The following is a 26,255-nucleotide window of genomic DNA, read 5'->3' on the forward strand; positions in this document are numbered from 1 at the left end:
GCCAGCAGTGGCAGCCCTGCCTCACCTCTGTGCCACCAGCACGGCCTCAGAAAAGCGGAAACCACGGGTTGCAGGGACACTGCAGAGGGAGGACCCTTAGGAAAGGCAGAGGGGCTAGCAGAAAGCAGGGCTGGGTGGTGGGGACAGCAGTGTTGTCTCTACCAGAAGCGTCTCTGGACAAAGCAGGTGTAGGCTGAGCTGCAACGTGGGACGTAACAGGGCACAGGCCCTTGGGAGAACTGTGCTTAGAAGTCCAAGCTTGTGGGAGGGTGGAAGTTGCAGCATATATTCTGATTTGAAAGTGAGTGTCCTCAGTGAAGGTAATTCCTTTGGAATGTGGCTGCAGAAGAGGCAGTGTCACCTCACCACCACCTGCAGTCCAGACCAGCCTGCTGGGCTGGGGGAGACAAATTAGCAGTCCCTGGTAAAACCTGCCTCTGGTTGCAGGGTAGGTAATTTCCATACACTGAGGGAATCTCCCTGCAACTGAGAAGGATGAGCCACCACCACTGAAGCTGCTTTTTTCAAGTTTGAGAAGACACAGAGGGATCACCCACCCTTAGCTGAAAAAGGCAGAATGGCCCCAAGCCCTCCCACCAGCACAGCAGAGAAGTTTTTGAGAACATGGCTGTTTGGAATTTTTTTAATAAAATGGATTTTTTTTTTCTTCAAATATTTGTAACTGAAAAAATAATTCAATTTAAAGATCCATTCTCTCCCCCATTAACTTGTCACTTTTATCCTTTTCCAGTTGAATACTCGCTGTGGATCCGATGCCCCAGCACCATCCGACTGTGATGGTGCTGATCGCCCCTCGCCAGTGGCTGCATAGTGGAAGGGAGAGTGCGTGCTAGTCAAATACACATTACAAACAAGTAGTGGTTACAGCAGAAAGATTCAGGATTACATTCAAGGTAGAGGCAGAACATCAGACTTTGTTTTTCCCAATGGGTGCAAAAATGTATGTCCAGGGGAATACCTCTTCCAACAAAGAACTATTGAACTATTATTCAAAGAAATAATAGTAAGAAAGCAGAGAACTGGGCAAGCCTGCTCTGGGCACTGCTTGGGGAAAAGAGTAACATTTTCAGGGCTGAGGCACCACCTTCCCCTCTGCCCACAGGCATGGGGTTAGCACTCACTCTCCTGGCAGAAGCCCCTTGTGCAGAGGGGCTCCCACAGGTCAGCCGGGCTCCTCAGGACATGAGGCTCATGGTTCTGCATCCTCTGGGCTCCTTGAAGCTCTTCAGCCAATGCAAGTATGTTGGGCAAAGTCAGGGTCATTAAATTCCTACAGTTTCACACCTGATGGTGGATGGGTGAAAGTGATAGGGAGCTCAGCCTTCCACCAGCAATCTCTGGGAAGGGCTACACTGCTATCAGGCATTGGCATCTCTCTGCCAATCACTGGAGTGCCTGGCTCAGGGCAAGGAACCAGGGCTGGGTCAGGCCAGGACTGCAGCTGGAGTCTCCCACCTTCCTCTAGGAACTCATTGCACTTTATTGATAATTTCCTTCTTTATTTAATAGCTGTAGAATTGTAATTATTTGTACCAAAGAAATCACACAGCTGGTTTTTGTGGGGGCTACTGCAACTATGGGCTGAAGAACCTGATTTTGCTTGAGTCTGACAAACAGGCAGCCTCACATTTTGCCCCTAGCATCTCGGAGATCCTCCCACTCCCCCCATACTTTCCTCCTTAGAAACTCCTTGCCTCCTGCCCCCAAAGCTGGGCAGAGCAGGTGAAAGCTCCTTAAGGTGATTGCTAAGTACTCACTGGTCCCAGTGAGCACCTGGGCTGTGCCAGGGAAGAATTCAGGGAGGGCTCAGGAGGATAAAGGGGGTGCTCACCAGACTCTTTTATTCTGATTTTTAGGGTGTGACACTGTAGTTTGAGGAATAGAAAGCCTGTGGGGGAGGGGGGGAGTGGTGTCCTCCCCAATCCGGACACTGAGGGAGGCAGATAAGAGGATCCAACTTGCTTACAGCTCAGGGCCAGAGGAGAGAGGAGGGGAAAGAAAGGAAGCTGTCAGCAGGCTCCCCCTGCTAATGATTAGGAAAGTGGCTCCCCATGCAGTTAACAAGCAAAGGGCTCAGGAAAGCTGGAGTATCTCCCAGCTGCAAACAGGCATGACCCCACCCAGCTGCCAGTTCAGTGGCTGAGGGAGAGCACATTGTGCAGGGTTGGCATTTACCTGCCTCACCATGGAGCAGAGGTACCAGCACCCCTGTGGCACAGCCTCTCCCTGGGAAGAGGACCAGGTACCAAAGTTGCATGGAAGAAGCATGGGGCTCACAGCTACCGCTCCCCAGCAGGAAGCTCTGCCCACCGTGGGGGAAAGGTGGGAACAGCATCCTCAAGGAGATACTGGGAAGGATGGCAGTTCATCCTTCCATTGCCTGAGCAGGTCAGTACCTCAGTCTGGATGACTTCAGAAGCCACAGCTTCCCCCACCTCACTCAGCACGAGCACCCTGGACCCAGCTCAGGGCCAAAGCAGGGACAGCCTTGTGGCGAGGTGGCCACATCCACGTAAGCCACGTCCCACCTGTTCAGTGTGAGTTACTGACACAGGAATTCTAAAGTAACAGCATAAGGGTGAGCCACAGGCCTGGTGCTCCACCACAGAGCCCTGCCCAAGGAATAGCATTGTCGTGGCTCTGAGGTCCTGGGGGCTTGTACACCCAGTCCTCAGCCTGCAGTTGTCCCAAGGCACCAGCCTGGGGCCCCACAGGGACACAGGGCACCAGCTCAAAGTAAGCAGCCATTTACTTTGGAGGGAGGGAGGAGCAGAGGTCAGCTGCCCAATACTTGCTTTCAGGCTCCTCCCCAGCAAGGGGCCCTCACAGTCACTGAGCCAGGACCTGTGCTGTGCCACTCAACACCACTCTTGCAGTCCCACTTCCCCTTCCTTGCCTATGGGGTCCAACATCCATTCCCAGCTGCTGCTTTCCACTGGGGCACGTGTTACAGTGAGGCACCAACACAGTGAAGGCAAAGACAGATTGCACATGGCCCCCAATGATATGTTACTGATTGCCAGCTGTGCCCCTCACCCACTGCCCAGGACACGCCAGGCTGACTGCCCGGGTCCCTGCCCAGGCTGAGTGCCCTGCTCACCTGGGCTGTCACGAGTGCTGTGGGAGATGGGGGCAATGGGCTGTGCCTGACAGCAATTTTAACATATAAGGACCTGATTTTAGCACCTTAAAAACCTGTTTTGCAGCCCAAAGTGAGTGAAGCTAGCGGGCAGGCCTCTGCCAAGCTCAGCAATATTTGGGAAACCAGCTTAGACATTAGCAGGTTGGTGGGGAGCCCTGGTTCCCTTTGGCTACATTTAGAGAAGGTGCCTGTTCTGCCCAGCTCCTCCCAGCCCTGCGGCAGATCAGACCCTCCCCTGAGAGATGGCAGGTGGTGCAGAGGGCAGCTGCTCTGGGCCCCAGCCAGCCCTCCTGCCTTTGTGTCCTGCTCCAGAGGTAGAATCCATTTCCACAACCGTTAAGACCAACCGTGCTGGGGCAGTACAACCCCCTCTATCTGCCAATCCCAGGAAGGCGCAGAGCGCTGCTTCTGGAAACAGCTCAGGCCCAGTCATGCTCTGTCCCGCGTGAGGGAACAATGTGCTGCCATTGCTCCTGCCTGGAGGAACAGGGGCTGCTGGCTCTGCTCTCACCCCAGCTGGGCCAAGCTGTGTGGAGCGGGCAGGAGGCCACCAGCTCCACAGCTCCTCCTGCCCCCTTCCCCTCCCACCCCAGCAGCCGATCTCCCTGTCCTGGCCCGGCCCACTGCTGGCTTCACGCAGGAAGGACACTGTTAGGGGAGGAGTACAAATACTAGGAGCTCTTTCTTTTTCTTTTTTTTTGGTTGACTGGCCTCTTCCCTCTGCATGCCTGTGCCCTCCCACTCCCGTTCCCTTCAGTCTCTGCTCACAGAATTACAAGCAAGAATCCCAGTGCAGCTGCAGATCATGTCCATCAAGAAAGTCTGTGGAAAAGAGGCTGGGAGCCGTGGTGCTCAGGGGAGCCAGGCTCATGACAGAACCCCCTGGCAGCTCCAGCCAGTCCATGCTGTCCAAGTTAGCCTCAGCCAGATCCAGGGCTATGCCCCCAGACGGCTCGTGAGCAAAGTGCAATTCCGAGGTGTCCATGGGTGAAGGCGGGTGGTCCAGGATGGCCGAGCTGCTCAGCATCTCACTGTGGAGGTCATCGATGAGGGACAGGGGCTCCGGCCCGTCGTGGCCCGCCGTCAGCAGCGGGAGGCCCGTGCTGCTCTCCAGGAAGTCCTCCAGGCGGCCCGGCAGCACCGGCTGCCCCAGGGACACCGGCACCGGCAGCTCCGACGAGTGCTGGCTGCTGGGCGCTGGGGAACACGCCGGGGCCACGGGCGCCTCTTTCCCAGCTGGGGACGACTGATCCTTGAAGTCAGCAGAAATCTCTGGAGAGGGAACAAACAGCCCAGGTAAGGAAAAGTCTGGCTGAACACCAGAAGGATCCCTCCCACCCAGCAGGGCTACAGACACCCCCCAGACTAAGCTGTCACTGACCACCAGCTGGGATGAGGAAACATCCCTGTGCCTGTGCTTGCCTCACTATGGGGAGTTTTCAGCCCACCTCCCCAAAATCCCATCTCTGTCCAGTATCTCAGAAGTGATGTGCCTGACTCTGATGCAGCAGAGCTATCAAGAATCACAGAATCGTATTAAGGCCTGACTGACATCTCCCTCAGTGCCTTAATGACTGCTGCCAGTGCTAAAGGCCCTGCAAGGGACACTGGAGAAGAGCGAGGCTGTAAGAGACTCTCCCCTTGGTGCTCTGCAATCCCCAGACTCAGACCCAGAGATGGTGGGAAATGCTGGCTTTGTCTCCTCACCTCCACTTTCAATGAGGATATCAAACAGGTCGTCCATCTGCTGGCTGGAACAGCCGTTCTCCTGGGGAGAGCAAGTGCAGGATTAGCTTCCTATTCACCAGGGGAACTTCCACCTCCAGCAACATACTTGGCTGCTGGCTCTCCTCCCTTGCCCCAGGGATGGGGCTGTTTTTTAGCAAGAGTGAGCACACCATGACATGGCACCATGTAACCTCTGTAACCCAGGCTGTAACTGGCTTGGAAAGCATGGTCAGCAACAGCAGTGAATGGCTTGGGATTTTTTACCTGGGTTGAGCCCAAACCTTCCAGAGGAAGTTCAATGAGAAAGGTGCAGTTGTGTCTCCATACCCTACCACTGGCTCACATCAAGAAACTAAGTAAATTCACAATGGCAACCTTTCCTCTGCTCTCCAAGGAAACCAGGGAGAGCAACAGCTCTCACCTGGGCCTTTGGCTGTTGTTTCATGGCCTCTTCATAGCCTGGTGGTGGCTCTTTCACTGGGACCGAGGGAACAGGAAGAGGTGGAGGAGTTCCAAAAAGCGGCGTGTGCTGCTGCTGCTCCAGGTCCATCTGGGAGGGGGAAGGCGCAGCAGGAGAGCCAGGCTGTGATGAGGACTGTTTAGAATGAAGGCAGAAGAGGGAATGAATGCAAATCAGGGAAAAGTCTACATTAACTCCTGTCTCACAGCTGCTTTGAGAGACCATCACCTCTCCCTGGGAGCACTGCACAGCAGTCTGCACTGCTCTGCCCACAGCAGCCTGCCTCCCCTGACTGCAGGGGAAGAAGACAAATTTCCCCTCGACTCACAGCTGGAAATCTTTAGTTGATTTTTCCAATGCTAAAGCGGCCACACCACAAACCACCTCCTCACTTCTCCTGGACGGGGAGAGCCTCATCTCTCCAAGCAGGGGATTCCTGCAGCACTTTGGAGGGAAAGGGCATTTCCCTTGTGTGCTCAGCCTACTCTGTGCAATATATCCAGGGCCTACCCACCTCCCTCTACAGTGCCTGCTTTGGAGGCACAAGCCAGCTTCACTTAGCAGCAAGTTTCACAGCCTGCTGGTGGGTGGAGAGCACCAGAGCCCTCAGCAGTACCAGAGCTCCAAAGGAAACCCCAAGTGTTGCAGGAAGTGGTGCTCATGACTCAGCTTTACCAGATGAATCAGCACATAACTGCCCATAGGAAGGAGGATCAGGCCTTTCTCTCTACAGCAGCTCTGCGTGACCCACACAGAAACTTGCTCCCCCAGAGCAGCAAAGCCTGGGCAGCAGCTGAATGCCACTTCCAACACATGTACATATTGATGTCTTTGCCTATCCTGTTTTCCCTGGAAAGCTGCTCATCTGTTCTGTGACCCACAGGCAGAGGAGCGACCCCAGAGCAGCTCTGCTGGGGTCCACTCTTCCTGAGAAGGGCTGGAAACCATGGCACAGGCCATGGGATGTGCTGGGAGGGCACCTGTTTTGACACACTGGGTGGGCTGGTTTTACCAGAAGTACCAATTCTCAGCAACTGCTTGTGGAAACCGTTGGGGAAGAAAAGCTGCAGGTTTGGAGGTGCTGAGAAAGACAACTTGGTGTAGGCCAGCTGCCCTGTGACCTGGCTTCTGACCCCACAGGGAGGCAAAAGGATTGGAAAAGTCAGTACAGACACCTCTGCAGCACAAAGGCTAAGGAACTCCAAGGAAAAAGGTGCCTTTATTTACCTTCTCCACTTTCTCCAAGGTCTCAAAGCAAACCAAGGCACTGACCCTTTGCAAAGTACATTTCTCACTCTAAATATGCTAGAAATCACTTTTGTCTTCATACCCTTTCCAGGAACTGACTCAGAAATGATCCTCCAAGCTCTTAAAAACTCTTAAATCATCTTTCTGTACCTTATCTTAATTACAGTTTAGAGACAGCTAAGCAGGCTAGAAAGGGTTGAGATGTACAGCATAGCCTCTTTACAGCCAGCACCTGGAGAGGGTTAAAGGCAGAGGTGCTCTCTTTCCTGAAGCAGTATAGCACTTCACAAAGTGGTGATTAACTGGCATGCTCAGGGCAGGAGAATGGAAATGACAGCATGCTCAGCAGTAGCAGAGACTAAAAGGTCACAGCCTTTCTACCCCTCCGAGCTCACAGCAGCAGCCACACCGTCCACACCACCCTCTCTCCATGCAGCAGCCACCTCTTCTGTTCAGCAGCAGTCCTTCAAGAATCTGGAACACTCCTGTGAATCAAGGCTGCCCACTCCAGCCCCTCGCTGTTTTTACTCCACAGACAACACCCACTGGAATGTGGTACATTTGCACCCACTGCCTGTGGCTACAAACGCTGGCAGCAGGCAAAGAAAACCAAGGGAGAAAAGGGAGCAGGCAGTGAGCTACCTTAGATTGGTTTGGTCCTCTGGGCAGCTGCTGCTGCTGCTGCTGCTGCTGCTGCTGTTGTGTGGGCTGCTGAGGGGTGTCTGCAGGTACCTGACACGGCAGTTGGCTGGAAGTTTTAGCGGGTGATGATTGTACGCTCTGGAAAGAAAAGGGTATCCATAACAGGTTATTCCCCAGACATGACACTGACACAGGGCTTAGGCTTCTTACAGGATTTATAAGTTTGTTTTTTCCCCACTCTTTATTAAATTCCATCCTTCTCTTTCCCTGAGCAGAGAAATCAGACCAGATGCAACTGAGAGTCCTAAGGGAGGAGGTAGTACCAGCCTAAATCCCTGGGCGACCCATGACACGCCTCAAGGACTGCCAGACCTGACAGGAGCTGTGCCCTTGTGGAGCAGTGGTGGAGCTCAGGTGAGATTCTCGCTGCCGACATCTCACCTGCTATGCAGCAAACGTAGCCTGCTCCGTGCCTGTCACTAATGGCAGACACTGCCACTTGCTCTGCAGAAAGTGCAAGAAATGTATCAGCAGAGAATGAAAATTATCCTTGATGTCATGGAAGGTGCTGAGGTTTGACTTATGCCATCAAACTTGGGCATATTTATCCCTTCCTGGAAGGAACACTCGAACACTTCTGTTAAGTGCTGAGCTCATGCCAGCAGGGGATTCGTAAATCATCTCTGATGAAAGACTCTGTTAACACTGAAATACTGACATGCATTAAAACAAAGAGCAGCCAAAAAGCAAACAGTCTGCTCCCAGGGTCTGATTTCACCTCTTGGTAGATAAGATGACCCATCTATCACTCCAACTACGATCTCTACAGTTAAGGACAAGAGGTGAAATACACTCTGCTCATTTTACTACCACAGGCATAGTTGTTAAAAAACAGTGAACTGTGGCAACAAACCCTTATAGTCCAAGCCCAAGGTCCTGCCTGACAAAAGGGAGAACCATGTGTTTGGAAGAATGCTTAACAGCCTGTGATGCACAGAGCAAATCGTGCATTGCCGTACACAGCTCATCATCGTCAAATTCCAGTCTTTTTGCCAAAGATCTGCTTACACTGCTCTGTTTTACAAAGCCATGATCTACCAACCACTGCAGTGAGCAACTCAGCCCTTTCAGTATTTACTGAATTTCCACTCCTGAGGCCATCCTATGGTGACCTGAGTGGGACGAGGAGAGAGGAACCCAACCTCAGATGGGATCTGACCCCTGCCTACCTGCAGGGGTGGGCAGCTGCTCCCTGCCATCCCGTGGGGAGAGAGGCCCTGCCTCTCGGCGCTCTGCTTGGTCACGGTGAGGACAATGTGGGTCCCTGTGGAGTCAGTGATGAGGGTGGGGGGAGGGGTGCCCTTGACGAGGGCGCTCCCTTGCTGGCCAAGGATAAGCTGCGGGCTGTGGGACTGGCACGGCGGCTCCGCCTCCTCCTGCTTCACCAGCACGGCTTTCTTTGGCACTGCGCTTGGCTTGGAAGTGTCCATTTGGCTAGCGCTTGGTGCGGGGCTGAACTGCTCTGTTTGGCCACTGGATTGCTTCGCACACTGGCAACTCAGGAAACCGTTTTCACTCTTGACCTGGGCGCCAAACGCTCCTGGCTTGGAGGCGAGGGCTGTTCCTTCTCCCGCGGCTGCTGGGGCTGGCTGGGACTGCTGGGAGCGCTTCTCCTGCTCCAGCTGCAGCCTAAGCATCTCCACCAGCTGCTGCTTCTGTTTCAGCATGCGGGTGAGTTCCTCAATCTGCTTGTCCTTCTCCTGCAGCATCTGGTCTTTGTCCCTAACTTCTGCATCTCTGCTGTTACCAGCACCACACCACTCTGACTTGGGTGCCACATTTATGCTGCAGGAAGCGGACTTGGAGCTTTCTTCCTTCACCAAGAACTGCACTGGAGATGTCTGCAAGGTGAGCTGGGTCAGAGGTGAAGTCACCATCTCTCCAAAGGTATCTCCAGTGCCCGAGTTTTCATCCCCCGTACTCATTTGCGAGCGCTCGGAAGGAGTTGGAGAAACAGGAGGAGTTGAGCCTGTGCTCCCAAACTTCATCACGCCGCCACCAGTAACTGTGGCCACAACTACTTCTGCTGGTGCAATGCCAGTGGTGACCAGGGCTGGGCCTGTGCTCAGCCTGGCAGTTGGGAAGGCCACCACCACCTCAGCAGCTTTAGGGAGGACGGCTGCTGTGCTGGGCTTGGGAGTGGGGGTTGTTTGGCCGCCTGCACTGTTCTGCTCTTGGTAAGCTCGGAGACGCTCAATCAGGTCCGTCTTTGTGCCCGAGACAGGCAAGGCCCTCAGCTTTAGCTCCTGCTTCAGCTCTGCTACCTGGTAAGGGGGGGGAAAGAGGGCAATATTAAGAGAATTCCTAACTGAACAACTATCAGTTAGATAGCAGCAGCAACATCGTTCAGTACTGCCCACTGACAATGGCAGAAAGGGTCTGTTCAGCTTCACAGGACATTTACCTTCATCTCATCCAGGTTGGCAGGGAGAGGGCCAGGCTTGCCCACTGCAGCGTTACTGTTTTGTCTACTCAGCCCACCTGAACCAGAAGATACTGAAGGTGTGCTGCTGACTGTGGCAGAGAGATTGCGTACGGCAGGGGCACTGGCACCACTCTGCTGCTCTCCTGGAGGCCTGCAGGAAAAGAAAGAACACAGACATCAAAACCACGGCAGAAAGACACCAGAGGCCCTCAGTGTCCACAAACATACACATTCAGAAACATCTGGGTCACTAGTGCTGCCCTAGACTCTGAAGCACACCAATGCTCTCAACTATATCCATGCTCCTTGTTGTGCCAACTGACTCACTTCAGCTGCTTTTGTTCAATTCATCTTGCACCAGCTCTTTTTGAGGCCCTCTGGAACCTACAAGGCTGAATGTGTCACACTGTCACACCCAGAGGCCACCCCTCACACGCAGAACACCAGGTCTCTGCTAAAAGTGCTGCTAAGTGACCTGCCCCTGCAGACCCATACTTAGGTGGGGCTGGCAGGATGGTCTGATAGTTGTAGTGCTGCTGCTGCTGGTTGAGGATCTGAAGCTGGAGAAAGAGCTGCTGTTGCTGCAGTATTTTGGCATAGGATGAATCCATGGGAGGAGCTCCCTTGTCCTGCTTTTGGTCCGGGGGGATATACTGATGATACTTTAGCTTCTTGACTTTCGGCTTCAACTCCTTGGCTTTTTTACTGCGTTGAGACTTCTCACTAGCAGACTTGGGCTGGCTTTGCTATTTAGAAAAAAAGGAGGAAGCAAGTCAGAAAGGAAACACTGATATAATGTAATACTCCATGTAAACCAGAACACACACTGGGATTTTAATTTTGAAGTTTTCTAGTTTGTTCACCTCAGGGTCTTTCCATGCTTCTCTAAATGAGACATTACAGACATGGACTGGCAGCAGCTTATGCTGCACCATAATGCAGGTCACCTTTCCCAGCACATCAGATCATTTGCTCATCCAGTGCAGACTCATTGACTCTAATTACAGATAACACTGATCGTTTCAAAACATTTTGCATTCAGCATCCGTTTTATAGAAGGTGAATACACCATGGAACAGAAAACCCCATTAAATATGTTACAATTAGTGTCGGAGGAAGACACTAGTGAGAAATGTTTCCTTCCTTTGCATCTGTTAATCTAATACTTCCAACTCCAAACCTGCTTAAAAGTAACCTTCTTATCTTCCTTCAGACTACAACAATAAAGACATCAGCCAAAATAGTACCTTAATGAGTGTTGGTGGGGGCTTGGCAGCAGTAAGAGCCACTCCATTGGTAAGACTAGGGGGCAGAAGAGGTGGAGGTGGCAGTGGTGGAGGTGGCTGCTCAGGTAGGAAAAGAGTTTCACTGGAGTCTGCACTAATCTGCAACTGGGATGAACCCTGCAGGGACAGAAAAAAGCATAATGAATACACACAAAAGGAGGGAAATACTTTAACAGGGTGCAGGAAGTGTTCACTTAGGAAGCAGCATGGCCTTCAAATTTTTAATCGGATGCCTTTAATGCACTGCTTTAGTTGTCCCTGAGAAGCAGTACAACTTCTTAGGGCAGAAAAGGAATCAAAATCCAACAGCTGTATCTCCTACCAGCATTTCCTGCTGGGATCAGTTGCACATGGGCTGTATCACCAAGCAATGGCTGCCCAGTTCCTCACAAGGCACCACCATGAGGGTTTGTGAACAACCAGAGGAGGACGTAACTGAGACCACACGGAGCCAAGACCCCTTGTGAAATCTCACAGACTGTATCTCTAAGGGAAGCCTCACTCTCACTTTCTGGGCTCCTCTGCCACAAATCAGCATGAATCTCCAGGGCACTGCAGGAGGCCTGCACATTCTCACCTGAGCTAGTGATGTGCCAGTGGTGCTAGGGAGAGGCTCACAAATCCGGGAGTCCATCGGCGATGGCACAGAGCCTTGGGACTCATGGCTGGCTGGCTGTTCTGGGGAAAGGGCATCACTGCTGTCCTCATCAAAGGAGGAGTTGTCTGCAACCTTTGGGTAGTTCACCTGTCCAACTGAAAACACAAACATCAATTGTGGTCTATAAAGTGGAATAAGAAATTACTCGGCTTGACACTAGGTGTTTCACAATGACAATGATGGCACGGAGAGCTGTGCTTAAAGCACCAGCTAAAAATGAGAGAACAGAGTCCAAACTGGATCAGGTTTAAGTGTTTACATTCACTATCAGTACAATAAAGTGATGTGGACTGGGGTGAACCATTTCCCTGGCTTCCAACCCTGGCAAGATCAGTGAGTGTAAGAAGAGATTTCAGGTCTGCCCAAACCCAGCTCAGTGGCATAGCTTATTTCATTATCATCTGGTCCCAAAGAAGAAGACTGGACAGTATAAGATTGAATAATGGCTTTTTTGGTGTTCATCCTGTATGTTAGGAGGTAGAATCTCTTGGATTCTTCTGTCTTGGAAGACAGAATCCCAAACTGTCCTCTAGTCTTACAAGCAATAAGGGCTATGGTTTAAGTGATGGCCCTGGCTGCTATTAGCATTTCAGTCCATCTACGTGCCCAGTAGATAAATTCAAATGAGTGCACACTTGTAATATACTAAAGTTTTTTTGAGCTACATTTTCTCAAATTAATCCTGCTAAGCAGGGGAACACTGTCATTTGACCTCACCTAAAATCAAGAGGAATTCAGAGCTGTACTTTGCTCTGTCAGAAGGAAGCCACATCTCCTATGCTTCAGTTCACAAGTTCACCCTTCCTCAACTACTTCTTGTTCAATGGTGAAGCCAGGCTCTCTCACAACACTGTCCTTTTCCTTTTTTATGGAAAGTATTCCATCTTGCTCACAGTTGTGTCCCATTTGTCTTTACAGTAGCTGTGCGTGTTTGAGGGGATGAATAACCACAGGCACACAGACTGCTCAGTCTGGGGAGACAGGAAAGAGCACTGCTCAGGCAGTGGGAAGGCTATTCCTCAGCATTCCTCTCAGCCCTTGGAATGGCACTGGCATGATTTACATCTGTTCTGGTTTATTTTTAAAGGGCTCGAATCCTCTGAAGTTTTTGAGTTCACAGACATCTTTTGTTTCATCACACCTGTTTACATTCTGTCTCCCCTCCTGATCTAAGTCAGTGGGTTCTCCCTGACCAACATTGTTGACATGTTATACTGAGAGAGGGATTTTAAGGAGACAATCTACGGAATACAATCTTCAACAGCCTTTCAAGTCTTTATGGTATACAACTGCTTTCATATTGTTCTGGAATGTCCACATTCTTTATAATTTAATGTCTCCATAGCATTATCTGGGCCAGAGGGAGATCTTTTCTGAATCCTTGGGCTGAAAGCCTGTGATTCAGGGCCAGGAAAATGAGACCAGCCATGGGGTTACACTCTCTTAGACATGCAGGTGAATTGATAGGTAATCACAGCATATCTGGGAAATGCCCTCCACAAAGATCCTCCTCTGACCTTACCAATAATAGCTTCCTTCAGGCTCGACTCTACAGGCAAGATGTTCTTCTCCACCAGCTCCATGGGCCCTGGCCTCTGTGCTATCTTCTCATTGAGGTCATCTGCCAGTCTGGCTCTCTTCAGCTTCAGCTGCTTAGCCTGCAAGGAGGGTTCAGCTGAGGTCTCTGTTTGGGGCAAAGTAAATAAAATAGCATCAATCCAACAATGGTCAACCCATGCCCTTCAGCAGTATTTAAATTCTATTCAGAAAGGCAACTGTAGATAACAGTGGGTAACTGTACAGAAAAATAGTTGATAGATAACAACAGGTAACTATGCACTACAAAGATATTACAGATGTTATGTATATTTAGGTTGTAAAGATAACTACAGCAGCCCTTTTGACAAATTCACTGTTCTCAAACTGATGTCACCCAATTCTCATTCAACCTTTCCCCCTAGTTGTGCCCCAAGCTTGGTGCTCAGCAGCAGCATAGCACTCCCTCTCTGAAACTGAGGTTTGTTATTAATCAGATCAAATCTGCCTCAATCCCTCTTGGACGTTTTACAGTGTCTTCTCTTAGCAGAAAAGCAATCCATGGTCATTCTATTTCATTGTTGCTCACCTATACAAAACTGCACAACTTGAATTCACACAACAGATTTTTCTGAGAATAATTCTGAGCAAGCAGAGTTGAATCCCTCTCAAGGAATCATGCACCAGGCATGATCTTCTGCCCATTCCCAAGTGGGAGGAAGCTTTGGAGGTCAGAGGCAAAGCAGAAAGCTGTTAAAAAGGTAGTTACAATAAAGTTTATTGTTGATGTTTTCAGGTTCAGCACTTGCCATACCTTCCAGAATGTGCATCCTAACCAGCTCTGATCTCTCGGGCCGGGAGCGGATTTTGCGTTTCAGATAGTCCTCTGTCTGCAGCAAAAACAGAGAAACAAGAACCCCCTTCAGCTGACTGGACACAGGAGTGAGGGACTCTTGAGCAGCACAATGAAAACAAACAACCATCTTTAGCTGTTACTGACATCTAAATAAGCACAAACCGGAGAAGGGACCCATCTCCTGTCCCAGGGCACCCAGAAAATGAGCTTACTCTAAAGATGACCTTCTATTATAATTACCTCAGCCAATTGTGCAACGCTGCCCCACAGAACAGAAACTGGGAAGCACTTCCTCAGGAGCAGAAGTCCTCTTTTCCTGTTGTATGCACCACCACTAACTTGTCTCAGGGAAACATCCATGAGATTTCTTTTTATGTGAGAGATAAATGCACTGGATCCACTGTCCACAGAATATACTTTCATGTACTGCTGGCATTCAGGGCTGACATGTGGTTTGGGCATACTTTTTAATTTGATTAAAGATATGTTATTTGTTGAGCCAAAGACCCCATGCAGTCCCTTGGGGAGCAGAATCTAAATGCTGTGACAAGGCTTATTTCACTTCCAGACCTGCTTTTAGCAGCAGAAAGCGCTATGGAGCAATGGACAGAGATGACCCTGACAGGCTGAACATGTTACTCTTTACACTGCTGAGCAGTGGGAATCTGGAAGCAGCAGGTAATAGACTGGCAAGTACTGGACATCAGGATGGGCCTTCAGAGAAAATAAGTATTAAAGTCAGTCAGAAAACTGCACCATGGTTGCTCAGCTGCCCACATAAAAATATTAACTTAGTAAGGTTTTAGGAAAAAAAAGAGAAATAAGCAAAAGACCTTTGGTGACTGGTCTTAAGGCAAAATCCCCTGTTGCAATCCTTCCACAGTTTAAATGGCTTCCCTTACAGTTCTTAATCACAGCTCTTTTTTTTTTTTTACTTATGTTGCTTTCACTTTTAAAACAAATCTTAGTCATAACAAGTTTCATTCCACTGTAGGCTAATCAGAAAAAAATATCCCCAGAGGCCTTTTGAGGAACAGAAATTACCAAGAAACTCCCCAGTTAGAAAAGGTGGCACATGAAGTATGATGGCTGGCTTCCTCCTTCTGTAGAGCCAGAAGTTTGTGATTTCAGTGTCAAGATTTTGGGGGCATCCTCTCTATTCAATTTTCAATTTTTCTGGTCTCCTAGGTAAAAATTGCATGTGCAGGTAACAGAGAAACTTTCCTCAAAGGTGGAACTGAGCTCCACGTGATAAGAGCATTTAATAGCATTTAAGGGCAAAACAAACACCATAAAAATAAAAATGTTCAAGTGCCTGGACAGTGGGAAAGAAGAGTGTCAGCCACTTCCAGAAAGATGACTCTAGGGAAAATCCAGGCACCATTTTCAATGGGCTTTAGGCATAACTTGTTCACTGAGGGTTAACCAGCACCACATGCAAGCTGCAGAACACCCCATCTAATACACCTCTGACTCCAGAAGGCTGTATGACATCCAGAACATGAACACTTCCCTTCTGCATCTCATTAACAGCTACAGGATGCCCAAAACACAAGACATACAATTCCTGACTTTCCCAAAACACTAAAGATTATATTGCATCTTACCCTGGCACGCTCCAAACTCTTTCTTTGTTCATGAAATGCAGCTGGACTTTTCAGAGCTGTGGAGAGGAAAAGCATTTAGAGAACGAATTAGAATGATGGAAGTTCTCTCACTGCACAACCCTTCAGGCCAACCAAGTTAAACACACCACAGCAACTGCCTCCTGCATCTTCCAACACTGAGGCACATCTCCAGCTGGTACAAAGCAATGGAAAGTGCCATTCTCCATCTGACAGCACAGGGACACAGGAACTGAGCTGAAATTTTTGTGGGTCATTGGAGTGTCTAACAAGTGTCTACAAGTACACTCCTAATCAAACTAATCACTGTTCCCAAAGCTGAGTCCAAGAATGGGATTCAGAAACAGCCCCCCAAAAAAGCCTCAACAAGCTTCAATAGAGAGGAGGATACCCAGGACCCTTGTGGGAATGGCTCTGAAACACTGAAGAGGTCAGACTGTTGGAAGGATGGGGACAATGCTAATGAACTGTAAATCCCCTTTACTATCTTTTAATGTCAAAGGAAGCTGCAAGTCATTCCTGAATCTGGATCTGTGTTTTGTACAGGTGCAAGGACTGGCTGCAAAACCTGAGGGTCCACAGGACCCAAATACTGCTCCATGAAAGAGAAATTACTGTGGGAACAGGGGCACTTGGAGAGAAAAGTACATCTGTCTATTGACAGAAAACCACAGCCTGAGGAATTAACTTCAGCTCTCCACAGAACAGGCCTTCTCAGCCCCTTGGGCCCTGTTTAAAACCAGAGCCAAAATGGATCAGGTTTTAAGAAACTGATCCTCTGCTGTCCAGGACCACACTAACCCTGGAGGAATCTCTCACTCTGCCTGGCTCCTCTGGAGCACACAAAGCTCACGTCCCACAGTAAAACCAGAGCAGGGGGATGATGGTGTCAGTAGCTCCTCAGAGTTTCCCTGAAGCTGCAAGTAGCTTGTTTTTTTTTAAATAACGACCACACTGTGGTTTGTATTAAGTAGCTGAACAGAGTGTAATAATTTCTTTTCATATTTCTAAAATACTCATATCCTAAACCATCTGAATTATCACCAAGCTAAACAGAAAAGTTAAAGAACTTCAGCTTTAAAGATTAAGATAAGTTTTGAAGACAGAAAACTAAGCTCATATAGTTAGTAAATCTGAAATGTTCCTCTAAATCCTGTGATAAATAGTCTGCTGATATTATTTTTCTCTTAAGACCAGTGATTAAGTAGTTCTCAAATACAAGTCCATAATGAAGTCTCAAAAGATTTTAAAAATAAAGTCCCTGCATAAATGCAATGTAAGAAACTACTTTTAACTCTCGTGGAGCCTTCCATACCCTTTCTTACAGAACGAAATGGAGTGGCTACAGAAAGTTTTACAACACATTCTGTGAAATACAGAGAGTCCTTCTGATACCAAAATGATTTTTAGCCTTTTCTTTTATACAACTTTTACGTATTCTCAGTATTCTTAGGATACATACTAGTAATTCCTTAAATCTGATAACTGACCATTGTCCTAGTATTCTGTCAGGAGACCAAACATCCTAAAGGCCTTGCAGCTGGGGGGCTGGAAAGCCCAACGCTATCTCGGGAAACCAAGGTCCTCCCTAGAACATATCCTGTAAACTGGAGATTTGGCCCTTCCAGGGGGGAATTCCTCAGATGGGGGAATGTCACACCACTCATCCAGGCCTCCCACTGGGGCATCCTTGTGAGATATGCTAATTTGTAAGGTCTATAAATTGCATTTGCCATCTATGGGGTGTGTGTGGTAATTGCAGTGCACCCACCTCGGTGAAGTGGCGCATAAGGATCCTTATTAAAATACTGAGGTAAAAACCCTTATCCCTTAACTGTGGGACCCTAATCCCTTAACTGTGTCTGGCACTCAATTTTTTAGGACCAGGGAAAGGTATCACCTCTGGGTTCACACCAATGGGGTAAGAAGTAGCATTCAGTCCACATGGCAGGAATTCTGAACATGCCAGGCATCGTAGATGGGATTTGGACTACAGAAGTGAATGAAGAATAATTTGTAGAATAAATTAACAGTAACTGAAAACCACAGTGAGTGTGTATATAGACCCCTTTAACAATGGGGCAAACAGTTCCTGCTCAGATTAGTTCCATAAATCTGGTTACAGAGAGAAATTACCAGAGAAAGTTACACAAGCTGTGAAATGCACTTGGAGATAAACCAGAGATAAACCAGGGATATTGTTTTGCAATAACTACAAAAATAAGGCAAAAAACTTCTCCATCTAGCTGAGGCACCAACAAGGCCTCAGCTGATGCCTGCAATGAGGCATCCTGGGCAGCCTGACCATGGCACTCCAAAGAAGAGCAAGGAACAAACTTTTCAAGTCAAGTGAGCTACTTGTGAACACACATGTGCTTGAACCTGAACGTGCTCTCCTTTCATTGTGGGCATCTCACACAAAAGCAAAATAAAAGCTCAGGTCCACTTGGGCAAAGATAGCAAGCAACATTTAAATCTGCATAAACATCTACCCTGGAGACAAGTGAAGCAGGATTCATCCTGAGTCTTCAAAAGCTCTCTACCAGAATGTGCAGGCACAGCAGTAATTCTTTACTCTCCCCTCCCTGCCTACCTCTGCTGTCAGTATGAGGCAGCAGATGAACTTTAAGTGACATTTCCCTGACCACAGCTAATGGTCAGAAAAGTCAACTGCAGGGGTTCAGCTGGTGTCACAGGTAGTCCAGGAAAACTCTTGCACACAAGAAGAACAAAGCAAGAGAAGAATCCCTGAGTAGGAAAAAAGAAAAACACATATGCATTTAATAGTAAATAATGCAGAGCTGTTGCAGGAATAATCTTGTAAAGACCACTTCCAGTCTCTCATAGCTTGTTCTCTGAAACGTGCACTGGGATGCAGCTCTCTGGGCTGGCAACATGACAGAGGATTTCATGTTTGACCTCTGAAAATGTCAAGAGGGCACAAATCCTTCACTGCTTCCCTCAGCAATCTAGGATGAGGTTGATATGTCAGAACAGGGTGTCTATTGTAAAATCATACTCCATTTGAAGTTAACTAATCCTTGCACATTTCTGGCTTTGAAATCACTACTTAGACCAGAGCTGTGGAGCTACTCTGTTAACTTTACCACAGCAAATAATAAAATAAAAAATAATCCTGTGAAGAACTCTGAAGCAGTAAGGTTCTGGATGAGCTCTAAAGGAGTCCCTAAAGTGCAGATATGCCCCTTTTCCAGCTCCTACCACTGCCCTTCCCAGCCACTTAGCACTGATCCCTGCAAAACTGTTCCTGTGCCTCACAACCCATCTGGCTCACTCACCAGAGTGTTGCTCCATCCATTCCACTCAAAGCTATCCAAACTGACAAAGCTCTACCATTCTCAGCCATATCAGTGCATGTGAATGAGTGGCTGAGCTGGTGGAGCAGAACCTGTGCAAACCAGGGGGGTGTGGGGCAGCATTCCCACTCTGTCCACAGCCCTTAGGAGCTGAAGCATCAGATATAACCACAGAGGGTTAGGGATGAGGAAACTCCAATCACCTGATGCTTTCTGCCTGCTCAGCCTGCATAAAATACACTCAACTATTCCTTACAGTAGTTTGTCTAACCTGTTCTTGGAGACCTCTCATGAAAAATGTAATATTATTGCAGAGAAATTATCCCACTACACAAATGTTGTTACTATTTAAAAACCTTTCTGAATGTCTAACTTATATTTTCCTACTATTTATAGGAAGGAATAAATAAATACATTTATTTATTCTTTGTTCTCTACCTTACCTGCAAACATTACAGAGAATGATTTATTTTCTTCCTCTTTGCATCTATCCCTTTTGAAAACTTTGGTTCTCCTACAATCTTCTGATACACAAAATGACCAAAGGCAGTTGCCTCAACCTTCCCTTGCAGGTAACATTATCCAGACCTTTGCTTGTTTGGTCCCTTTTGGACTCCTTCCATTTAAGGTGCATTTTTGTTGAAGCCTAGTGTCCAGAACTGGGTACATATTCCAGCCTAGGCTTTACTGGCTGTTACACAGATAAATGATTATTCAATAACACTTCTCAGCCACATGTCCCAGACAGTTTGCCTTGTCTGTGTACATAAAACAAACAACGTTCACTTGTGCTTGTCTCACAATCCACTAAAGGTCTCCAATCCTCTTCTGCAGAGTTGGTACCAAGCCAGCCACTCTTCATCCTCAATTCAAGCCACTGACTAGGTGTTACAAAATGTAGACATTCTGCCTTTTTCTTTCATTTTATTCCATAGTTGTTGGCTTCTTCAAACATTGGGAGTCCCAGTCCTGTCCTCCCCCCAGCCTACTAACCTGGAGCTTAATAAACAGACAAACTGTTCCTCTGTTTACTGAAAACACTGAATCATGGCAAACACTGAGTTTCTCCCTTCCCATCCCACCCAATAGCCCTGCTCAACTCCACCTCCCAGTCTGACACCAAGCCTTTATTCCAATCCTGTTCCCTCACAAGGTGCACAGGCAGCTTCAGTAGCTCCATCTTTCTTCCCAAAACATCAGGAAAGGCTTTTTCAAGCACCTTACTAAACCCAAGAAGTGCAAAACCACATTTAATACCCTGAATTCCCTGGGAAGCATTTCAACAAATATAGATCCAGCTTCAGTAATTATCTCCTTTCCCCCCCTTTTCCATGTCCCACGTGTTTCTGCCTTGCCGCCGAGGCTCCAATGGTACTGCACAGGGAGCTCTATGGAAGTGTTGCTACAAAGTATCTCCTGCACCTCTCCATGGCACCTGCCCCCCTCCAAACTTAACCTGAATCCCTGATCTCACTGCCCAGCTACCTTTGAGTGAGCCCTGATGAGAACAGAGAGCTGCTAGAGGGAAAAAACCCACCAAACTTGCCAAACTACAACAGCACAACAGCAGTATGAGCTGTTGGGTTTTTGGTTTCCACTGTATGCAGAAAATAAATAGTTGACAATGCAGAAGTAACTTCTGCAATGCCCAATTTCAGTCAAGTTACCGCCCGCCTGCCTTTTGATTTTATTTCTACATGACATGTACATGGCATTTTCAGCCTCAGCAACCTGCAGTTCCACTTTCTGCCCTCATTCCTGTAGCTAGGTCTGGGACAAAGCATGTCAGTCTGTGGTTATGCTGACAAAATCATCTGTGGACTCTGATCACAGTTGTTTTGAAAGAGTTATTTTAACCTGGATTGGTATGCTGGTTTACAGCACAGCTCCACAAATAATAGTGTCAGCAAAGCTGAGCACAACTGCCCTGCCAGACAGTCAGAAACGAGAGGCTGAGTTTAAGGCCAGCACTGTAGGAGCCCCATCCTGCTGAACCATGGCCCCCACATCTTCAAATTGCCCCATCCACCACAGGAAAACAGGCTGTGTTACAAATGGCCCAACAAGCACTGAAAAGGGCTCAGTGACAGATGGGGCAATGGCATCACCAACGGGGCTGGGACAGCACAGTCCAGCAGGTGACCTCCTCTGAGCTGTTCACACTTTTGTTGCACCCGGACAGCCGTGGCAGTTTGTAACATCTGCTGTTAGAAGGATGAGGTTTACCCCTCACCTTTAGACGACTGACAGCAGGACTTGATTTTCTTGTCACAGATGGGCTGGCTAGCAAGGATCTCTTGAAATTCCTACCACAGCATCCAATTTCTTTAGTCTCTCTGCTGCCTGTTGTGGAGCATTTTGAGGCTTCATCTCTGGAATTCCTGAAGCATTAGCATCTTTGTGGCCACACCCTCAGCGACCACGAGAAACCTCCCTGCACATCAATGATGCAACTGTTCTGTGCCTCCACCCTGCTTCAAAAATATTGCAGCTAAACACTGCAACTGTGTTCTTGCATCTGGCCCCCAAAACCAACCAGCAGCACACAAGACCATCTACATTCACCTTTCCATACAAAGCCCAGAGATGAAAGTTGTTAAATCTTCACTTCAGAGCAATGTATTAATTCCTATGAAACAGAGTGCAAAACTGCAATGCCTGAGTTCAGTGTTCCAGCAGTCCAAGCCACATTTTGCAGATGGCAAAGTGCAAATGAGTCACAGAACCATAGAATGGTTTGGTTGGAAGAAACATTAAAGATCATGCAGTTCCAATCCCCTTTCTATGGCTGCAGGGACACCTTCCACCAGACCAGACTGCACAAAGTCCCATCCAGCCAGGCCTTGAGACACTGCTGCAAAGCATCAAACTGCTGCTGCTATAAACAACAGACTGAATCAAGGATCAGGAATCAAACCCAAATCTTCAACATAACAGCAAGACAAAAAGCCGGGCAAAATGGCCCAAAGACTTCTGTTCAGGGTTTACCCTGCAGTGTACAAAAGCAGATTTTAGCCATGCAAAGCTTTCAAAGATATTCATATGCAGACCTCTGAGTTCCTGTCACCTAGTGTGAGAAATAAGTGGAATCAGAACCACACTGAGACACTCTAAGAATGAAACACAGCAGGGGAAGGGGACTGACCCAACTGCTGAGAAAAAGAGGTCAAAATACCCATACACCCTGCATTTGCTTATACAGCTGACAGAAGGCACTGAGGTTTGCATGGAACCAAACAGAGGGAAGAAGGAAAGGCAAAAGGATCTGCACAGATCCTCATAGCTCAAGTGTCTTGTGGGAAGCAGAGGCTGCAAAGCTTCCTGCAATCAGTAAATCACTACTCAAGGTTATCAGACTTGTAGACTGACAGAGGAGAGGAAGCACATGAGCTTTCCTTGGCCATAGAATCTAGCTCATCATAGGCAACAAGGTGATATTTCAACTGCAAATCAGTTGGTAAAACAACACACAATGTTTGTAGAAAGGCTACAGCTAAATTCAGACTACTGAGTCAAATACTCCTCAGTTAGACTAATTCCTAAGGGAAAGGAAAAACCTTCCTTTGCTTCTGACCAAGAGACATATCCAAACCCAAACTCAGACACGCTGATCTAATTCAGAATGGCAGAGTGCCTTCTGCTGCAGCTACTGAGTCCTGCTCTCAACTCAAGTCTGGTTTCTCTCTCTTGTTTACTATGCTTTCGTAAAAAGATGAGATAAAGTGCTGCAAATAGGCTCGATGGCTTCCGCCGTTGGTTGAGGGTGGGGCTCCCACCCATAGGATTTGCTAAGACACAGAACTTGAACCACAGAGCAAGGCAGTTTTAGCACTTTCTTCCTCCCTTAAGCTTCACCCCATTTTCAAAAAGCATTTCTCACAGCATGGAAGAAAAAGGTATTAAAAAACTGGGTCACATGCACAGAAGGAGTTGTCATCTTGCCAGTGGGGCAGTGTCAAAGAGCTGCTGCTGTGTGCTGCAGAAATATGAAAAGGGGCTGGGGAATACACAGCTGAGGGAAGAGAGATCTCCATCAGCATCCTTTTCTCCATTTGCAGCTCTGGGGAGTTTCTCATTCAGGACACAGAACTGATCACACTTCAGAATTCTTGATACCATACCTGGTCAATGACCTTGGATTAAGGCTAAAATATGAGTGTCAAGTTAAAGACAGGAAAAGAAGCCACAACTGGTAAATCATGAGTATTCAAATCCCAAAATACATAAACTCAGAAAATTAAAAACTAAGACTATCATAAAAAAGTAAATGTAAATATGTTTATGAAGGTAAGAGACACATCTTTGGCATTCAAACAAATGCAGCTTGCCCTTCAGTGACACCCTTCAATGAGAATGTTGCTGTGACTGAAGGATTATGAGTGTTCCTAGTCCCAAACAGAGGAAAGACTGGAGAAAGGCTCCTTCCCTTTGCCAGCACTGCCAAAGCACAGCATCACTGATACAGAACTGCAGCTTGTAGCAGCACTGCCCAGCTATTCCAGTCCACAGGGACACACACAGAAAAAGTGCAGCCAAATTAAATCCCTGTTAGCAGATTGCTTGGTGACCCCAGGCTGCTGGGGCAGCCAGAGCTGAGGTCCTGCCCCCTGACACCCTGCCTCAGAGAGCCAGCCCTTCCTTCTCCTGGCTCAGCATCCTGAACCTGCACAGCTCAGGCAGCTGTTCTGCCCAGGAAGAGCCATGTCCAGCTCCCTGCACTGGGCTTGCCTGGCTGCAGAAGCACACAGGCAGGGAGAACTGTGGTACCCTGCCTCAGCTCTCTCACCACGGAGACACCCCCAGCTGAGCTGCTCCCAACACCTGCAGCAGGCCCTGCTCCAGAAACCACTTTCAGCGAGGCTGTCAGTAACTTTAGTACAGCAATATCCCACAGACAATGCTGCTGAAGTTTAAGGTTTTCATTAACTGTGTGAAAAGCCTAAAGGTTTGTCACAGTAAACATGAAATTACTGGCAGAAAGGACAAAGATTTTTCCAAGGCCCAACACTGAGTTAATTTAAAATCTAACATATGTGCAATTTCTCAGAAAGTTCATCCTCTTTAGAAGCAAAATGGAAATTGTCACCCATGGTAACAGTTATCAGATCTGTGGATGACTATGGCTATGGCTTTGTGTCAAAAAACATTTACAGAAAATACAAACAATGTATAATCTGCTCCATCCATCGCCATTAACTCTTGGCATTCAAAAGGCAAAGCTTCATTACAATCAGGATTATACCACCTCCAAACTGGAAAGGAAAAGGGACACAAGGAACTTCTACCAGGAACCCTGTGATCCATGCATTCGTGGACCAGACTTCATGCCTGTGCCTTGCATGGATAATTGGCCTTTGCAAACTCTTCTGAAAACTTTCCAGAGTGCCCAGGGTGAGAAAGGCATGGGGTCACAAAAAGGAGAGACCACTCCCAGACAACAAGTAAGAATGAAGCTAAGACAACTGTGGGAACACAAAGGGGAAAAACTGCATTGCCTATCAGACTTTACTCCCTAGAACCATCACGTTTCTCTTGCAACTGGCAGAGTTAAATCTTCTATCATGACAGGGATCAAGGACCAAATGCAGCCTATCAAACACCTGAGCATGGTCTTCCTTCTACAGCTTCAGAAGGGGCAAACAGCACATTTCCATCCTAACATAATGAACTTTATTACTCATATCTTATTAATTACAGATCATATAAATGCATGGAAAACATTTTCAGACTGATATCTAAAAATACAAGCAAAGCAGATGCAGTTATTAGTCCTCTCAGTCCTCAGCTTAAATGTACAGACAGCCTTCTACACACAAAGCCTGAAGGCTTTGAAATTGTGCTTTAAGAAAAATTATCTTAGTCAAATAACCAGCAAATAGCTCCTTGGAGACAAGTTATAGGTAAACAATCAAATTAAAATAAAACCAGTTACTGATTTCTGTGCAACACACCAGAAATAGAAAAAAAAAAACGTAGAGGACAGCTGCAAGTGTCCTCTACTTTTTTAAAATTTATTTTACAACACTTGCTTAGTGTTCCAGTCTTATTCTCAGAACATGACACTGAGTATATTAAAGTCTAGCTGCAGCTTTATTTATTTAGTTCCACATATATGTTTTTAACTCCTTGCCCTAATCAAAATTACAGTTCCAGCTTAAAAGCATGAAAGAGAAGCAGCTGCCAATGTGCAGAACAGCAGAGATAAAATGGCAGCGAAGTGAAAATTTGTATTTTTGCTTTACTACTATAAATAGATTCCATAAAACTGCAGGAATGTCACTACAAAGATCTGGTATGTAAAGTGGTGAGAGAATGACGGGAACACATTACGTAGCAGGAAGAAATATTTCAGGGTGTTAAAGCAATGGGTTTAGCTGCAGCTCTAATAGAACACTCCACAACCTTGAAATGTCGGCTGTGTAGCTACACTGCAACAACTCCAAGTCAGTAAAACTCCACCCAGCAGTTCATCTATCCTGGCCCTTATGTAGACGATGAAGAATTGTCCATTAGGTCACCAGCACGATGGCAGCTGTACTGCACCTGTAGGTTACTGCCACGTTCCAACAGCTCCCCGCCTCTCCTTTCTCTGACAAAGATGCTCCTACTTCCCAATTAACAGTTAAACAATTTATAAAACCTTTTTTTGCCTTTGTTTTATTTCTGACATTTTGTATGTTCTACTGTAGCTATCATATGTAACAGGAACCAATTGCTGACAGTCACCTTCAATTAGCACACACACACTAAATCAACAAGATTGATAATTAGAAATAAGAATAAATAAGAAAATATGAACATAAATATTAATTATAGAGCCATGTAGTAATAAAGCTAGAAGTGCATCATTTTCAAGTATTTAATTTTTTTTTCTAAACTGAGAAGTGGTTAGACTATCAGGTAAAGGCTAAAGCAGAAACAACATTTTTAGCTACCCTATACAAACACAAGTGTGGATGTATGGCCAAATCTTGGGGTTGACATGTTGAAGTCTAGACACATGATTTAACCTTACAAACTCACCTGTGGCAAGCAGTTTGCTTCCCAAATAAGTATCTCAAAGATTCTTAGGTTTTTGTGATGGTAGCTGTGCTGGACACAGAAGAGCAGCAGCTACAAGCTTTGTCTAGATGATGATCAACACTGATATGCCAAAGCATAACCTGTGTTCTGTACTCTTAAATCACTAGCTGTCTCCAGTAAATAGCAATTTCTTCAAAAATCATTCTAAGCAATGTCTCACAGACTCCC

At 47.3% G+C, this 26,255-nt stretch overlaps 1 protein-coding gene across 1 annotated transcript in view; it reads right to left on the reverse strand.

Annotated features, from left to right (window-relative positions):
• Nucleotides 1–629: 629 nt before the first annotated feature.
• Nucleotides 630–26,255, reverse strand: part of MRTFA (myocardin related transcription factor A) — an 82,278-nt gene continuing 56,652 nt past the window's right edge. The window contains exons 5-16 of the mRNA XM_058023279.1: nt 15,670–15,725; nt 14,021–14,096; nt 13,193–13,354; nt 11,590–11,765; nt 10,974–11,129; nt 10,222–10,472; nt 9,706–9,877; nt 8,471–9,565; nt 7,242–7,379; nt 5,313–5,486; nt 4,871–4,931; nt 630–4,435 (exon numbers count right to left, since the gene is read on the reverse strand). Coding sequence (XP_057879262.1) covers nt 3,936–4,435; nt 4,871–4,931; nt 5,313–5,486; nt 7,242–7,379; nt 8,471–9,565; nt 9,706–9,877; nt 10,222–10,472; nt 10,974–11,129; nt 11,590–11,765; nt 13,193–13,354; nt 14,021–14,096; nt 15,670–15,725 — 3,017 coding nt within the window. The 3' untranslated portion in view covers nt 630–3,935. The remainder of the gene's footprint in view (nt 4,436–4,870; nt 4,932–5,312; nt 5,487–7,241; nt 7,380–8,470; nt 9,566–9,705; nt 9,878–10,221; nt 10,473–10,973; nt 11,130–11,589; nt 11,766–13,192; nt 13,355–14,020; nt 14,097–15,669; nt 15,726–26,255) is intronic.

This window comes from Melospiza georgiana, chromosome 4 (genome assembly GCF_028018845.1).
Source record: "Melospiza georgiana isolate bMelGeo1 chromosome 4, bMelGeo1.pri, whole genome shotgun sequence".
Classification (NCBI taxonomy): Eukaryota; Metazoa; Chordata; class Aves; order Passeriformes; family Passerellidae; genus Melospiza; species Melospiza georgiana.